The sequence below is a fragment of the Pan troglodytes genome, chromosome 4 (genome assembly GCF_028858775.2).
Source record: "Pan troglodytes isolate AG18354 chromosome 4, NHGRI_mPanTro3-v2.0_pri, whole genome shotgun sequence".
In the NCBI taxonomy this organism is placed as follows: domain Eukaryota; kingdom Metazoa; phylum Chordata; class Mammalia; order Primates; family Hominidae; genus Pan; species Pan troglodytes.
Window position 1 is genome coordinate 173,173,258 of NC_072402.2, and position 17,928 is coordinate 173,191,185.

At 40.6% G+C, this 17,928-nt stretch overlaps 1 protein-coding gene across 7 annotated transcripts in view; it reads left to right on the forward strand.

Annotated features, from left to right (window-relative positions):
• SFXN1 (sideroflexin 1) overlaps window positions 1-13,415 on the forward strand; it is a 50,521-nt gene extending 37,106 nt beyond the window's left edge. For 3 of the 7 annotated variants that reach the window (XM_009450143.5, XM_009450144.5, XM_024356802.3), the window contains exons 8-12: window positions 1,380-1,429; window positions 6,732-6,781; window positions 7,189-7,236; window positions 7,672-7,837; window positions 11,430-13,415. In XM_009450143.5, coding sequence (XP_009448418.3) covers window positions 1,380-1,429; window positions 6,732-6,781; window positions 7,189-7,236; window positions 7,672-7,837; window positions 11,430-11,471 — 356 coding nt within the window. In that variant the 3' untranslated portion in view covers window positions 11,472-13,415. The remainder of the gene's footprint in view (window positions 1-1,379; window positions 1,430-6,731; window positions 6,782-7,188; window positions 7,237-7,671; window positions 7,838-11,429) is intronic. The other 4 variants (XM_001156606.6, XM_016954224.4, XM_063811673.1 and 1 more) reach the window with 2 other exon arrangements.
• The last annotated feature ends 4,513 nt before the right edge of the window (window positions 13,416-17,928 follow it).

Consider the following 17,928-nt stretch of genomic DNA (forward strand, 5'->3'; position numbering starts at 1 on the left):
TCTAGAACTCCTGGGCTCAAATGATCCACCCACCCCGAATGCTAGGTATACAGTTGTAAACCACCATGTCCGGCCCTGGGTTTGCTTTTGATTGTGGTCTTTTCTGTTTTGAATTGCCTTACTCCTCTTAAAGTTCAGCCAGCCCAGACGGACAAATCCATTTCTAGTGATTTGGTTATTTTAAACACTATTTAGTCCCCAGAGAAGAAATACAATCTTTCTGTCCTAGTGCAATTTATAAGAGTAATTGACATATTGAAGTAGTGGATATGACAGTTTAGCCTGATAAAAGTTGTCAGCAAATGAACGAATGCTGTCCACCGCATACCCAGTGTTTTACATGCAGTATTGTCTCCAATTTCCTCCATTTTATAGAAAAAGAAAACAGAAAGCTGAGGCTCAGAGAAGTTAGGTAGCTTCTCCAGGGTCACCCAGCTAGCAAGTGGTCTAGCCCAGCGGTCCCAAACCTTTTTAGCACCAGGGACCCATTTCATGGAAGACAATTTTTTCATGGACCAGGGGTCAAGGGGATGGTTTCAGGATGATTCAAGCACGTTAAATGTATTGTGCACTTTAGTTCTATTGTTATTACATTGTAACATATAATGAAATAGACAAGTCACCATCATGTCGAATCAGTGGGAGCCCTGAGCTTGTTTTCCTGCAGCTAGACAGTCCCGTCTGCGGGTGATGGGAGACAGTGACAGATCATCAGGCACTAGATTCTCATAAGGAGCGGGCAACCTAGATCCCTTGTATGTGCAGTTCTCAATGGAGTTCAGGCTCCTGTGAGAATGTAATGCGGTCGCTGACCTGACAGGAGGCAGAGCTCAGGCGTCATGCAAGCAATGGGGAGCAGCTGTAAATACAGCTAAAGCTTCATTCACTTGCCCACTGCCCTCCTCCTGCTGGGCGGCCCTATTCCTAACAGGCCAGAGATCCATACCAGTCCATGGCCCAGGGGTTGGGGCCCCTGGTCTAGCCTGTACGGAAGCAGTTTCTGCCTGACTCCAAGGCAGGATTCTTTACACCATCCTCCCTGCCTTGTGCCCTTTGTTTTATTAATATAGGAAGAAAAAGTTCCTGATATTTTTATTTTTGCCTACTTAAACCTAAAAGTAAAGTTCTTTTCAAGATTATAAAACTTTCTGGCTGGCAGAGGATGTGATATTACTGTTCAAAAATTTAGAAAATCAGAACAGTTTTCAATCTAATGAATTCAAATGTAATAATTTAAAGAATTGCTACAAACTGTTTTTACTGTGACAGTGGAAATAGCCTAAAAGTGACAGAAGCTTTCTGTCAAATGGTTGAAAAAAAAATGTAAGCTGAAAATTGGCATTAAATAAAGATTTAAGTGGATCTGTCTTTATTTCCAGCCATCCCTCCATTCATTATGAACACTTTGGAAAAGAAAGCCTTTTTGAAGGTAAGCTGTGGTTCTTTTGTCATTTTCCCAACCCTTTTTCTTTCTTTTCAGATTTCAAACCGTATAGACTATTTGCTACCTAAACAGTAAAGAAGCCGAAGGCCGGTTTCCTGGGCTCTTATGTAAATAAAAAGATGTTCCCAGGAAGATTTTATTTCTAATCTCAGATATTTGAAAAAGCTTTTTGTAAATAAAGACTGCCACTATTGAGAGGTTGTAACTCAGTTACACACACAGTCAGCTATTGGATGCCTGGCTGGATAAAAATGAAGAGATGATGTGAATTTGGAATGACACGTGTACAAGTCAGTAGTCATCCTATCAGGAATGAAAAAAATCATTCGGAGTAGCAGCTTCATGGGGTCTCAGTTTGGGAACAGTTAGCACAGTTCCTCTCATCTCAGTGACAAACACTGAACAGAAGACATAGTTGGGCGTGTTGCATAAGTTTCTTGCTGTGACAGATGGAAATTTCTGTAGATGTACCCTGGCATTTTCTCATGCGAAGGAGCTGGCAAATGATAAAAGCAGTTAGCCCCATCTTAGCCCACCATTGCCGCATTGTTCCAGGCTGTTACACAATGATAAGATGAATAACTATTGTGTTCTCCCCACTTTCATCTTAAGTTGTGGTTTTTTTAGCTTTGCTTGGTATTGTACATTTTGATCATCATTTGGAAGTGTGTCGCCATGCCTACTCTTCCCACCGAAGCCCCCTACCTGCCCCACGCCCCACATGGAAGGGCCCACTGGTTTCAGAACCCCATTGTGAAGGTCCAGAGAGATGATCAGGACAGCTCATGGCTCAGTCCTGGCACCTCACTGGCTACAAGGGGGCCTGGTTGTAGCTGTACTCCTTCAGACCTCAATGAGAGATACTGCTCTGAAAAAGTAATGGCTAAATACCGTTAAGCTACCCACACATACCTACCACTCCCCAAGTTCACGGTTGCTGGTATATGTCGGTGTTGCATTTCACCCATGTAGAGAGGACCATAGGACAGAAATGATAGTATAGTCATTGCTAAAATAGACACAGAGGCAGCTTATATTAAAATCCCTACTTTTCCACGTTCAAAACACTTTCACATTCTGTTGTGAAGGCGGGCTTCACCATGCCTCTTCCGCAAAGGCTGAAGAGGTCACTTCCTTGGCAGCTCATGATGCCCATGCAGTGGTGTGCCTTGGTTGGCCTTCTGCTTGTTCCCACTGCCCCAGGGCCAGGTGTGCCTCCTCTGCAAGGAGGTACTTATCTGGGCTTTTACCTTAGAAATGACCAGACTCCCTCCGCAAACATGAAACTAATTGAACATTCTGGGCTTTTTTAAACGGTGATGCTTGGGGAGCATTCAGCATGACTCATCCATCCCCCTACGCCTTATCTTTCCCCAAGTGGAGAGCTGGAAAAAACACATCAGCTGTGGGCAGGTGACTCACGGAAATTTTTGCAGTAAACCAAGAAGTTCACCGCCTAAAATCTGGTGCTTCTGTGAACAGTTTTCTTGAAGGATAGTTCCTGTTGTCTCTTTAAACTTGGGTCATTCTTGATGGCACTTTCATTGGGAGTGAAATTGATATGGTTTGGGTCCTATGCTAGTTCTTGTTCCTTAAGTTCTCATTCTTTTATATTCCCTTTTATAAAAGTAGACTGCTGTGTCTACTCAGTAGGCTTTCAGGACTGCTAATTGAATGGGAATGTAACATTTATTTGTTCATTCATGTTTTTTTCAGCAGCCGTTTGCTGAATGCTTGTTTATGCCAAGCAATATGGTAGACACTAGAGTCCCAGAAAGAGGATATGACCCCTGATCTCAGGGAGCATGTAGCATGATATGGGGAAGAGGCGCAAGACACGTTGTTAAAATACGCAGCGTTTAAAGTTTGGGGCACAGGGGGAGCACATAGGAGGTATCTTACCCAACTGGTGTAGGTGAGCAGAGACTTCTTTGAAGAGGACTGGCTGAGGGCCACGTGCTCTACAGAAGCTCAGCAAGTACACAGAGCATGAATTGTTGGAGGTTTGTGGATGGTTGGGTTGGCTGGGATGTAGGCAATGTGTAAGGAATTGACTATACCATATATAAAAATTAGCTCTCAGTGATTCATCGAATCTAATGTAAAAGTCTACAACTGTAAAACTTCTAGAAGAAAATACAATAGAACACGGGCTAGGCAAAGACTTATTAGACTCAACACAAAAAGCACAGTCCATAAAAGAAAAATTGATCAATTGGACTTCATCGGATTTTTAAAATTCTGTTCTTTAAAACTATACAGAAAATGAAAAGAGAAGAAACAGCATGGGGAAAAATGTTTACAAGGCACGTATGTGATAAAGGACTTGTGTCCAGAATACATAAAGGACCCTCAACACTTAAGCTGGGCAAAAGGTTTGAACAGACACTCTACCAAGTACATACAGTTCTCAAGCACCTAAAAAAATGCTTAGTGTCTTTAGTCGTTGGGAAATCTAAATTAAAACCACAGGAGCTGCCACTAAATGCCTATTAGAATGTCAAAAACTAAAAAGATTGATCATAGCAAGTGTTGGTGAGGAAATGGAAGAACTGAAACCCTCCCCACTGCTGGTGAGAATTAATGTGGTACAGTCATGTGAGAAAATAGTGAGGCAGTTTCTTACAAAGTTAAACAGATGCTGCCGTATGATCCAGCCATTTCCTTCCTAGATCTTTACCTAGGAAAAATAGAAGCACATGTCCATAAAAGACAAATATTCATAGCAGCTCTATTTGTAATAGCCAAAAACTAGAAACAGCTCAAATGCCAATAAAAGGAAAATGGATAAATAAACACCTTGTGAATACAAGGGAATACTTAGCAATAAAAAGTAACAAACTAGTGCTACACACAACATGAAGGAGTCTCAAAGTAATTACACAAAAGAATAGATACTGTATATCGAGTCCTAGAAAATGTAAACTAATATCTAGTGACAGAAAGATGAGAGGTTGCCATATAATGGGGTGCAGGGTTTATGGAAGAGGGAGGAACTGCAAAGCGGTACAAGGAACAAGAAAAACATTCGGGGTGGTGAATATTTTCATTATTTTGATTATGCTTATGGCTTCACAGCCACATATGTATGTCAGAACTTACATTAAATATGGGCAGTTGTATGTCAATAAAGCTATTAGAAAAAGATCACTGGGGGAGAAAGAATTTAGAGTCACTAACTTTTCAGGGGGTTTTTTGCTTTTTTTTTTTTTTTTGAGACCGAGTCTTGCTCTGTCACCAGGCTGGAGTGCAATGACACAACCTTGGCTCACTGCAAACTCCGCCTCCCGGGTTCAAGCAATTCTGCTGCCTCAGCCTCCCGAGTAGCTGGAACTACAGGCATGTACCACCATGCCTAGCTAATTTTTGTATTTTTAATAGAGACGGGGTTTCACCATGTTAGCCAGGATGGTCTTGATCTCTTGACCTTGTGATCCACCTGCCTCAACCTCCCAAAGTGTTGGGATTACAGGCATGAGCCACCACACCCAGCCTGACTTTTGAGCTTTTTACTTCATTGAATATATATATGTACATATATATATACACACACACATATATATGTACATATATATACACATATATATATACACATATATATATGTATCTTTTAAACATATAATTACTCTCTTTAATTCATTTGGATTTTTCATCTAAACATGCTCTGTTTGCACAGTTCTGTTAGGTAAGATATGTTCCTACCTTGAGAAATGTTGTGAATATCTAGCGAAACACCAAACATCCTCAGCTGACTAATGTAGTATCAGACTTTCTAGTTGCAAGGTAGGGGTGAATAAGGCAGGATGGGGTGCAGGGGTGGTGCTGGAAGAAGACATGGCATCAGGTTGAGTTTTGCAGGATACTGAAATTGTCTAGGGGCCTTGGCTGTGCAAAGAGCCTTTCCATCAAAACCCTCTGCATGAGCCACAGTCAGCACGTAGTTTGCACATGCCCACCTCCAAGGTGGCACACAGCTGCTCTCTTTTGAGTAACAGGTTAGCCCAGTTTGCTGCAGACCAGAGTCTACTTACAATGAGGAGGCTGCTCTCACAGGGTCAAGTTCATCCATGCACAGGCTTTCGCTAAGTACTATGTTTACCCTCCCATCACCAAATCTGTCCCAGCCCAGATGTCACCTGGCTAGGAAGTGCTGGGGAGTATTTAGCATCTCCTTATGACAATCCTTCATCATCAAACAGAGACAGTTGCCAAAGATACAGTGTTTTCCTTTTCATTCTATCTTTTGAGGAGAGGGGCCCCTCTGTGTAACCTGTGAAGACTAGTTTCCTTGACGATGCTTCTCCCTTCCTCTCTAATCCATCCCTTTCCCCCCTTGCGCCAACCCTCCTGATGAACCTTTTCTCCAGAGGAGTCTCTTTGGGGACCAGGGTATGCCTCCCATGCATGTTGTCTTCTAACAGCTTGTGTTGACTCCTAACTAAGCTGACTGATTTCATTACAACCAGCTCACACCTTGGTTGCAGTGATTTCTGTGGCCTTATTTATATAACCATATATCTCATCACTCTTTTTATTGTGTATTTAAGTACTACTCCTTTTTTAAAACTAAAAATCTAACAGCATTTATTCTCCAGAAGATCAACCAACTTGTTCATTTCCATTAAAAAAAAAAAAGTGTGACTAGCAAAAATGTTTTATGCCAGAAATAGTTTTAACCATACTGACAGCAACTAAAACCAAGAAAGACGAGGTGCAAAGTGGGGTGAGGGATGGTAAGCATTTGTTGGGTTTCTGATATGTTCCAGCCACCATACTAGGTGCTTTATGAATGTGATCTGGCATATCTTCATCCACACACTTTTAGGAAGCTGTTAATGATGTTCATTTTGTACCATCACAAGGAAACGGAAGCTTGGAGAGGCTAGGCTCTGCCTGTGGTTCGCCACAGTCAGGAACTAACCGGAAGGCGGGAGACTTGAGACCTTGGTACCAGGCTGTCCTACCTCCCCAGCCAGGGGATTCATTACAATTAAATGACAGCTACTTCCCCACCTCCATTATATACCCAAGCAGTGCTCAGATTAAATGGGGGACTGGGAGAAAAAATAGAAGCCACTTGATCTTTGCGTGTGTGCTGATTTACAGATCAAAGAAGGTTACAGGAAGTTAGGCTGACACCCTTGTTGCAGCATTTCCCCCAAATTTCACTAACCACATTCTATCTGAATCTTGAAATGTGGTGAGAGGTTCCTTCCAGTTAATCAGAAGAAATTGCCTCTAAGACCCTGTATAAAAAGTATTCAAAGCCATTTATTTCTCAACACAGAGGTTCCCATGGATGAGTGCACCCATTCAAGTTGGGTTAGTTGGCTTCTGGTGAGTAGAAATTACTTTTACATAATTAATTTATTTTGAAATATAAATACACAGCGTATGAAAGGTGACTGGGTAATATGGGATACAAATTTTGAAAATGAGGCCATCTCAGAACATCTGGAATGCATGGCCCCAAATAATTAAATAGAAGTAAACTGCCTTTAGAGAAACCTACAACATGGGGGGCTATTCGTGTGATTCTTTTTAAAATTGTTGTCTCTGTGACTTTTTCATTATTTTGGCAATCCTAGGTAATAAAACTTACACAAACAGGACTTATTTTTGTTAGACAACACAGAACGTAATGCTCTGAAGAAAGAAGGGATTGTTATAAAAGTAAAATAGAAAAATAAGCTGAAAATTAACCATTTAAAATGGTCTGACTTTTTTTTTGTATTTTTTTTAAGTTTGGTGTTTGCTACACCCCTGTGTTGTGCCCTGTTTCCTCAGAAAAGGTATGTATTTGTTATTCTTCCAATCATCATGAGTATTAATCCTAAAAATCAATTGAAAGTGCAGGTGCCATTATTCCATTTCATTGGCAGGGAAGTTGAGACTCAAAAGATACTGAAGCCAGGGTCTCTTAAAAGGAAGGGATGGAGGCAGAAATCAAACCCACATCTGTCTAATTTCAGATGTACCCAGCTCTTTTCTACCCCTTTCCGTTAAATTTGAAAATGCTTTATTCTTTTGTAAGAATCAGATTAACTCTGATGCAAATTTGCTTTTATGAAAATTTAAAATATGGTCCAATCCACTGACAAATGCATCTGTAATACAGATATGATAGGATGCAAGTTCCACCCCCAGGGACAGCAATTATATGCACTTAGCTTAGGTGGTTGGTATATTTGCTTCCTTTCTTCACACTTAGTTTTTTGCCTTAAAAGCTTTCTTGTGCGTGCCTCTCATCACAAACTGCCCTTGAATCCCGCCTTTGATGTGAGAACAGGACTAACCGGCGTTAAATCGGCATTTTCTACATCAGGTCTCCAGCCTGCTCTTGACCTGACACCAACACACAAAGCAGCGGCATTTTGTTGTCTGTCATTTTCTGTAAGTGTTACCAGGCCCCTTGCCTTGGTAATACCCTTTCCTTTGTGGGCCAGTAGGTCCCGAACATACGGTCTTTAATCCCCTAGCCTTGTGGAGTTGGTTTTGGATGAGGTGTTCTGTTCTAGAACGAATGCTGTCAGATCCCTCTGCCTGATCGAGAACTCCACCTTGTATCTGCTCTCCCACTCTGTCTCCGACCCTGCTGTTCTTGAATAGAAACTTAAACCTCATGGACAGGAGCCCTTCATCACCTTGGGGCCTACTGAAGAGCCCCCCTTGAAGAGGGCAGGACCTTCAGAACTTGCTCTGGGAGCCTGATTCAGATGAATTTCCTCATCTCTACAGTGGGATAATGATACCTGCTTAATTGTACAAACCCCAGAGTCTTGGGGCTCAACCTGAGAATGTCCATTTCTGTAGTATGTGGCTTATGAACACTGGTGTTCAGCAGCTGGCCTTGATTTAGCAGTTTAAACTTTGAGCACATAAAATGCCAAGGGGTGTGCCTGATACCAAGTTGTAAAACACCTAAGAAATGTAGCTGTAATTATTTTCAGATTGAAAGGGTTTTAGATTTGAAAACCCATAGAGAAACTTTCTACTTTGGCCTTTTTTCTTTGAGTGCTGCAAGAAATAAAATGTAGCCTAATATTTATTTTTTATGATTCATTGAAACTCTAGGGGTAGAAATGGAAAGCTTTCTGTAACTACTAGTGTCCTTAGGTCAAGGCCCTCAGAAAGCGTGTGGTTTTACATTTGAGAAACCAATCCTCTTTTGTTTTACTGTATTTTAAAATAGCTTCTTACTCTGTTTTGTTGTTTATACATTGTATGTTTGGCTTCTTGAGGTCTCTGGCTCCTCAGTTTTTCCTTGGCTCGTAACATAGTATCCTCATTGATCCAAGCATGACCCTGTGTTGCTTATTTTTATTTTACTTATACTAATAATATAATGAATATCCACAAATTCAGTGCCCAATGAGGCAGGAGAATCGCTCGAACCCAGTAGGCAGAGGCTGTGGTGAGCCAAGATCACGCTACTGCATTCCAGCCTGGGCAACAGTGCGAGATTCAAAAAAAAAAAAAAAAAAAAAAATATATATATATATATATATATATATATATATATATCTCCAATAAGTTACATCTTATAGGCTCCTCCCAACCTGTGTCCCTGCCTCCCCTGCAGATTTAACCACCATGCTGAATTTCATGCTCTTGCATTTTATATTTGTGTATGTATCTTTAGTTTGTCTTAGGAACTTTTTAGACAAGGGTGTCACACTGTCATAAGATGTATAGTCTTCTAGTACTTGTTCTTTTTATTCAGTATCAGAACTAAGATTCATCTACATTATTGTGTGTACCTATAGTCCATTCATTGTTATTGTTGTATAATAGTGCATTGCATGAATGCACCACAGTTTCCCGTCTCCTATGTGAACAAGTGATAATGAAAACATTCTTTATTAACATTTTTGAGAAGCAGCAAATGTGTTGCTTTGAGAGATATTTATAGCTTTAAATGTTTATATTATGAAGAATAGCCGAAAATCAATGCACTAAATGTCCCAACTTAAAAAAAAAAAGCACAAAAGAATAAACATCAGAAAAGAAGGAAGGAAGGAGATTAAGATCAGAAATCAATAAAATAAAAGAAAGAGTAGAGGATCAACAAAGTGAAAACTTGGTTCTTTGAAAATAGAAACAAAATAGACAATTGTCTGGTGAGATTAATCAAAACAAAAAGAGAAAGAGAAAAGCACAAATAATATGAATGAAAAAGAGGTACAACTGTAGATTCAGCAGTGATTAAAAATAATACCAACATTATACCAACAGATTTGAAAACAGGCAAAATAGACAAATTTCTGGAAAAAATATTAGCAAAGCTGAAAAATTAGAAAGTCAGAATAGGCCAGATAGTCATTAAGGAAGCTGAAGCAGCATTTAATCTTCCTCCTACAAAGAAAACACAAGAAACAGGTAGTTTTACAGGTAAGTTTCTCTCAACTGTCAAGAAACAGATTATTCCAATTTCAAACAAACTCTCCTGGAAGATAAAAAAGAGAATACTCCCCATCATCCACCAAGGTTTGAATAACTTTAATTCCAAGATCAGACTTGGGCCTTTAACATACATTCATAGTAATTACAGATACTTAGAGATCAATGGCAAAACAGAAAGACCAAGAGGTGGTATAGCAGGGCTTTGGGATCAAGAAAGATCTGCCTTCAACATCTCAGTTGCACCTCAGGTTTCCTTACCTGTACAATTATAATACTGGACTTACAGAGTTTTCATAAGGGTTAAAATGCATAACGTCTGGCCCAGCAAGTGAGCTGTAAGTCATAGCCATTATCATTACCATCATCAGTGTCATCATCATCATTTAAAATTACGCAAAGGCCCACCACATAAACAATAGCCATCGTGGCATTTTTTTCCTACCTTTTTTCTATATTCGTAATTTTTAAAATTTGTTTTGCATATTTTAAATATAAGCTTATATCCTGACTTTTTTTAACCTTACAGTCTATCACATGTCAACTATATTAATCAATTTTTTTATTGTTTTTTAGAGGCAGGGTCTCACTCTCTTGCCCAGGCTGGAGTGCAATGGCACAGTCATAGCTCACTACAGCCTTGAACTTCTGGGCTCGAGCAACCCTCCTGCCTCAGCATCCTGAGTAGCTGGAGCCACAGGCATACACCAACACACCTGTCTTATTTTTTATTTTTATAGATACAAAAATTTGGGTCTCACCAGGTTGCCCAGGCTGGTCTCAAACTCCTGGCCTCAAGAAATCCTCCTGCTTCAGCCTCACAAAGCTCTGAGATTACAGGTGTGAGCCACTGCGCCCAGCCTCAAATATTTTTTTTAAACTAATTACATATCAAAATATTAGCAGTTTTTCTGGTAGGTATTCTGGACAATTTTTCTTTATACTTTAATGAGTGTGCGTTTCTCTTAAAGAATAAGCTTTAATATATATACACCCATAATACCTTCAAATACATTTTTAAGCACTTAAAGACTAACAGTGGTTATCCCTCAGCGGGATTATAAATGTTTTGGGGTTTTTTTTTTTTTGTACATTTTAGTATTTTCTGAAATTTTTTTAATAAGCGTGTATTACATACAGTAAACAAAAGCACATTAATGTAGGCAGATTATCAATGTTATACATTTCACTGACTGCATATCTCTTTTTTTATCAATGGTGAACATTGCAAATGATTGATACGTTTTTCTTAGGAAGTGGCATTGCCACAAATGGTTTTTCCAACACCAGCAGGGCCTGAGAGTGTCATCACCATACACTCTTGCCGGCAATAAGAGATTTCACCTTTTAATGATATGAGAGGGAAAAGTTGGGTGTTGGGTTCCCCAGTGCATTTCTTTCATTATGAGTGACATTTTTCTGAAAGGAACGTGATCTCGTTTTCTAGCTGCATGAAGCATTTCTCCAACAAGACCCGCTGTACCAGTCCTGGGATCGCCACACCTGTGCCTTCTCCCTGCTCTTTCTAGGTCCTGATTCTCACCTCTGCCTGTGTAATAACCCTGTCATTTCTCCCTTATCCCAGTTCCATGTCTGTGACAAGCTTGGAGGCCGAGTTGCAAGCTAAGATCCAAGAGAGCCATCCTGAATTGCGACGCGTATACTTCAATAAGGGATTGTAAAGCAGGGAGGAAACCTCTGCAGCTCATTCTGCCACTGCAAAGCTGGTGTAGCCATGCTGGTGAGAAAAATCCTGTTCAACCTGGGTTCTCCCAGTTACGGAAACCTTTTAAAGATCCACATTAGCCTTTGAGAATAAAGCTGCTACTTTAACAGAGCACCTGGCGTGGGCCAAGTGCCTGATACTCCCTTACACTGAATCATGTTATGATTTATAGAAATACCTTTCCTGTAGCTTTTATAGTCATTGTTTTTCAAAGACGATATACCAGCCCTCACCCAGGTTTTAAAAAAGCACTGGTAGGCATAGAATAGGTGCTCAGTATATGGTCAGTAAATGTTCTATTGATTATCAATCAGTGAAAAAAGAAATCTGTTTAAAATACTGAATTTTCATCTCACTCCCATTGCAAATCAAGGAGATCTCAGCAGTGAACTGGGAAAATACAAAAGCTCTGGGCTAATCTATAAAAACTTACCCCGAAATATTAAGGGCAGTTTGCTTCTAGTTTGGGGATTGCACTAGCCCAATGAAGGTGATGAAGCTTTTGGATTTGGAGCATAAAAGCTCCTTCACACCCCTTCCAAAAGTCAGTCACAGACCACTGCAACATGCCTTCCCTGCTGGATCATTATATACATTCAGATTGTGAGTGGATTGCCTTGGTTGACTTTTAATTTATTGTTTTATGTTCTTATAAAGATGATAATCTTACCTTGCAGTTATTGACTTTATATTCAATTATTTACATCAAATAATGAAATAACTGAAATGTACAAATGTCAAATTTTGGAAGTATATTCAATACCAGTGCTGTATGAGTGGGCTGAATCCAGTTCATTGTTTTTTTTTTGGTAAAAAGTGAGACTACAGTTCCAGCTACCTACATGTCTTTTCTTGTCATCCTTATAGATCTCTTTGGCTTTCAGAAAGATACAGTGATAATGTGTGTATGAATCAGTCACAATGAATTTTACTTGAATATTGTATGTTGCATTCCACTTCATTTGAAAATAATGAAACCATGTACCACTGTTTACATCATCTGTAGTGATTTCATAGATAATATATTTAATATAACAGATTATGTTTCAACTCTGTAGATGTTTAACATCATAGACAGTCGGCCCTCTGTATCCGTGAGCTCTATATCTGTGAATTCAACCAAGTTTGGATGGAAATTTTTTTTTCTTTTTTTTTTTTCTTTTTTTTTTTGAGACGGAGTCTCGCTCTGTCACCCAGGCTGGAGTGCAGTGGCGTAGTCTCGGCTCACTGCAAGCTCCGCCTCCCGGGTTCACGCCATTCTCCTGCCTCAGCCTCTCTGAGAAGCTGGGACTACAGGCGCCCGCCACCACGCCCGGCTAATTTTTTTGTATTTTTAGTAGAGACGGGGTTTCACTGTGGTCTCGATCTCCTGACCTCGTGATCTGCCCGCCTCGGCCTCCCAAAGTGCTGGGATTACAAGCGTGAGCCACCGCACCCGGCCTGAAAATATTTTTTAAAAAGATAAAAAATATACATAACAATGAAAAATAATACAAATTTAAAAACCAATACAGTATAACAACTATTTACATAGTGCTTACATTGTATTAGGTGTTATAAGCAATCTAGAGATGATTTAGCAAGTATACAGAAGGATGTGCCTAGGTTATATGCAAATACTGTGCCATTTTATATCAGGAACTTGAGCATCTGCAGATATTGGTATCGGAGGGCGGTCCTGGAACCAAGCATCCACGGATACTGAGGGATGACATTTCATGAAGTGTACATCATTGTATTCAGAGATTGTAAATGAAAAAAATAGAGAAACTATTTAGTTTTGGCAGATTTTTTTTCTGACAATGTGACCAGACTGAATTTCCTCATAAAGAAAAAATGGCGTGCCTTGTGTCTGTGTTTCTCTTTTCTCTGAAAGGATTAATAGATCTGAAGCTTTGGGCCACTCAGAGCCTTCCTTGATGCTGCCAGAGTCTTCTCATTTAGATTTTCTGTCTTAAACCATTGGAAGCAAAACGGTTTTCCCGTGACATTCTGGCCTTGGACAGATTCTGTTGTCCTCGACGCGTCTCTTTATAAAGTGGTAAAAGCCTGAAATTCAGGGCAGCTCTCCATGAGGTGCTGAAGGGCTCTTTTCATAAGAAGCTAAGGCACTGCTGCCTGCCCCAGGTGTCCCGCTCCTCTCAGAGTCCTCCCCCTACCAGGTAGTCTGTAGCTCCATTTCAGAATGTTAACCTCCAGTGAAGAGCTAATGACTGGTTAGAAGATTGACAAACTAACCAAAATTTTACACACTCCGGTTATGTGTGATAAAGGTTATAAAAGGAATGGCCGGGTGCGGTGGCTCACCCCTGTAATCCCAGCACTTTGGGAGGCCGAGGCGGGTGGATCACCTGAGGTCAGGAGTTTGAGACCAGCCTGGCCAACATGGAGAAACCCCGTCTCTACTAAAAATACAAAAAATTAGCCAGGCATGGAGGCACATGCCTATAATCCCAGCTACTCGGGAGGCTGAGGTAGGAGAATCGCTTGAACCCGGGAGCTGGAGGTTGCAGTGAGCCGAGATCGCACCATTGCACTCCAGCCTGGGCAACAAGAGCGAAACTCCATCTCAAAAAAAAAAAAAAAGAGATTATAAAAGGGATGATGAACATGGAGCTGCATCTTTTTAAACGTTGTTTTTTGATGCTTCAGACTCTTAATGCTTTTATATAAAGCTATCAACTGTGTATGTTGATCACGGTTTATAAGAAAGAACAAATAAACCAAGATTGGCAATCCTTGCCGATCTTTTAGAAATACCTTTTCTGGAGAAAAAAAAATCCACATGAAGTGCAATAAGCTTGTAAAGCTAAGTAGTTATTAATATTTCTATTAACATGATACAAAGGATGATGATTGTAAGTGTTTACTGACTGGCAGTTTTTATTTCAGTATTAGCACAGTGTCTTGCCAGTGTTGGAGGCCATGTATTATTTCAGTTCAACTGGATGAAATGTTAAATAAACTCAGAATGAAAATAAATTCTCTCTTTTATTTGTACATAAAGGATAAAGCAGTTTGTGTGTTACAACTGATGGTACTTTTCATTCAAAGTTAATATCTACAGTACCATCAGCAACTCCTAATGAAAAGATATTTTTGTATTATGCCTTTAACAAGAAATATATTTCTATTTTGGGCTACCAGTCTCCCACCTTTTTGAACCTCATATACATAAAGGCACACCCACCCACCCCCCAAACTCCTATGACAATGTGATTCCAGGAATATTAATGATGGGTGTGGGGGATGGATTTCAGCTTGAAACTTGGATGGCCAACACCTCTGCACATGACGGTGATGGAAACATGCTTCTATATTAATTGATCTGATTCTAACCTGGCACTGGCATTTACTAACAGAGAAAGTCTAAATTAACCTAAGTTTGGGGAGTGCTTTAATAAAAGACTTGATACAGAGCTACGCATTTTAACTTCCTTGGCCATGTTTCTGCATTTGTTTTGCTACAGTAACTCTGTTGTCACTGAAATTATTTAAATATATGCAAGAGCGTAGGTCTAGAAGTCAGACAGAGCCAGGTCCAATCTACATTGCGCCCATTTATAAAATACGCATTTGGGCCAATGACATTCTCTGTGACCTTCAGTTTTGTGGCTTTTGTTATGACTGGAGAAATCATTGAATCATAGAGTTGTTACAACGATTAAATGAGCTAATCCCTGCACAGCTGTCACCATATTGCCTGGCACTTAGTAAACAGTCAATGAATGGTTGCCTCTTGTATATTTGCTCTAGAGACAGTGGGTGTGCCTTCAAAATGCCAGTATATCATTGCTAAAGGTAAGATTTCAGAACCCTGGCAACTTTGCCAGAGATAGCACACAACTTAACTAAAAATCACAGATTAAAATGGTCAAGTGGAGACTTTAAATCCATCCCTTAAAAATGTCCAACAATTAAGGTTTTGCATAAATGAGACAGAAGTAGGAAGAGTCTCCACTCACAGATGAGGAAACGGGCTTGCATTAGTGAAGTGCATGCTCCAGGCTGCTCCTGGTCACTTGAAAACCAGATCTGACACCCACACCTACAGCCCTGTCCAAAAATGTAGACAACTGGAATATGCTAATAAAATTAGTTTTTCTTCTGCATATTCAGAGTTTTACTAAAAGCTGCAGGAAAATAAGATTACATTTGGTGGGATGAGATAAAGCATCACTTAAACCCTGCATAGTCAAAGTGTGGTCTGCAGACCAGAGACATCCAAACTTGTTAGAAATGCAGATTCTTAGACCAGACCCCAGACCTGCTGAGCCAGGATCTGACGGATACCCAGAGCCCCAGGTGATCCCTGAACCTGTCGCAGCTTGAGAAGTTCTGGCTACAGCCACATTCCTGGTGTTCCCAGGGGTCAGTGAGCTTCATTGGGTCAATTAGAGGAAAACTTGTGATTTTCCATGAATTTGAATATTTACCCCTCACCAGATTCCAAGAAACCATGGGAAGGGTGGGTCATCGTTGACGTACTTGGGGGCACATAACAATGAGCTCATGACGGCAAGGATTTGGATTTCTGTTCTGTCCATTGCCATATCCCCAGCACCTAGAACAATTGACACTAGCCCGGGGGCCATGTGGTCATTGGGTTCAACCTGGGCTATTTCTAGGAATATGCAAAGTATACTTAACCTCCTATCCAAATGTGGAAAAGAATCCATTTTGTGTTACAAAGAGGTCATCACCAGCGTGTGGAAAGAACAGGGAATATGAGATGTTCTGAGAAGAGGGCTAGAGGGGAAATGACTGTGAGCAACCACGTTATAAGCATTGTTCTGGAATGAGCCCTTTCCTCGCAGAGGACACAGTGCCTCTGAGTTTCTGGAACAGAAGGAAACCAGGGCTGATACACATAGGGGCTTGTTTAATCCTCACTGAACCCATAATATCCCCACTTTCAAAGAAAAGAAATTTGATGCTCAGGAAAGTGGACTGACTTACCCAGTGTCACACCATGGCAGAACCACAATTTTTTTTTTTTTTTTTTTTTTTTTTTTTTTTTTTTTTTTTTTTTTTTTTTTGGTGAGACAGAGTCTCACTCTGTTGCCCAGGCTGGAGTGCAGTGGTGCAATCTCAGCTCACTGCAACCTCCACCTCCCAGGTTCAAGTGATTCTCCTGCCTCAGCCCCCCGAGTAGCTGGGACTACAGGTGCCCGCCACCACGCCCAGCTAATTTTTTGTATTTTTAGTAGAGACAGGGTTTCACCGTGTTAGCCAGGATGGTCTCGATCCCTTGACCTCATGATCTGCTTGCCTCGGCCTCCCAAAGTGCTGGGATTACAGGCGTAAGCCGCCACACCTGGCCCAGAACCACGATCTTAATTTATACCTCCCAAATTCTCATAGCTTCCCCATCAACAGGAATAATTATAACCAGCTTTAGAACAACATTTCACAATCTCCACAGTGTTCTTTCCACACATTCTTCCTTGCAGTTTCCCCAAGGGTTCCTCTGAGCATCATCTCCATTCAAAAGTTAGGGAAAGTCTTAAAGAAGTGAAATCGTTTGCCACAAACCTTACCCGAGATATTCAAAAGACCACGAAGGGTTTTATTCACATTCACATACACATACATACAAGGTACGTAGAATATGTAGAGTTCCAATGAGCACCCAGCCAAGGTCAAAGGTAATTTCCAGGTGGGGCCTCATATGAGAGTCATACAAGCAATGGTTCTCAAAGTGTGGTCCCTGGACCAGAGCATTAGCATCACTGGGACCTTAGAAATTCCCATTCTCAAGTCTATCTCGCACTTACCAAATCAGAAACTCAAGCTGGGACCCAGCCAACTTTTAACAAGCCTTCTGAATGATTCTGATGGACATTCAAACTTGAGAACCATTGGTCAGGAGGATGAATGCTTGGAGTTGGACCTCCCAGGCTTGGATTCAGCTCAGTTCTTCAAACTGAGGTAGGCTAACCTCTCTAAACCTCAGTTTTCTCATCTGTAAAATGAAGATACTACTACTTCCCTCACTGAGTTATTGTGAGGATGCCGTGAGTATTAGCAAATAGGCAGCCCTTAACCTGGTACCTGGCACAGTGCACATCCAGTACATTTTAGCTAAATGTAAGATGGATGCGTGATCCCTGGGACAAAAGGCTGACAACATTTTGCTGGTGACCCTATTGGGAAACAGCTACTCTCATGAGTGCTGATCAGAGTGCAAATTGCTACAATGTCTACAAGAGTTTGGCAGTATCTATCAAAAGGTATAAAAGCATAACTCTGTTTTAAGCAGTTTCACTCCTGAAACCTAATCCCACAGATGTATACACTCATGTTCACAGAAGAACAAGGCTACTCCTATGGAAGCCATATGAATGGAGCCTGTTGG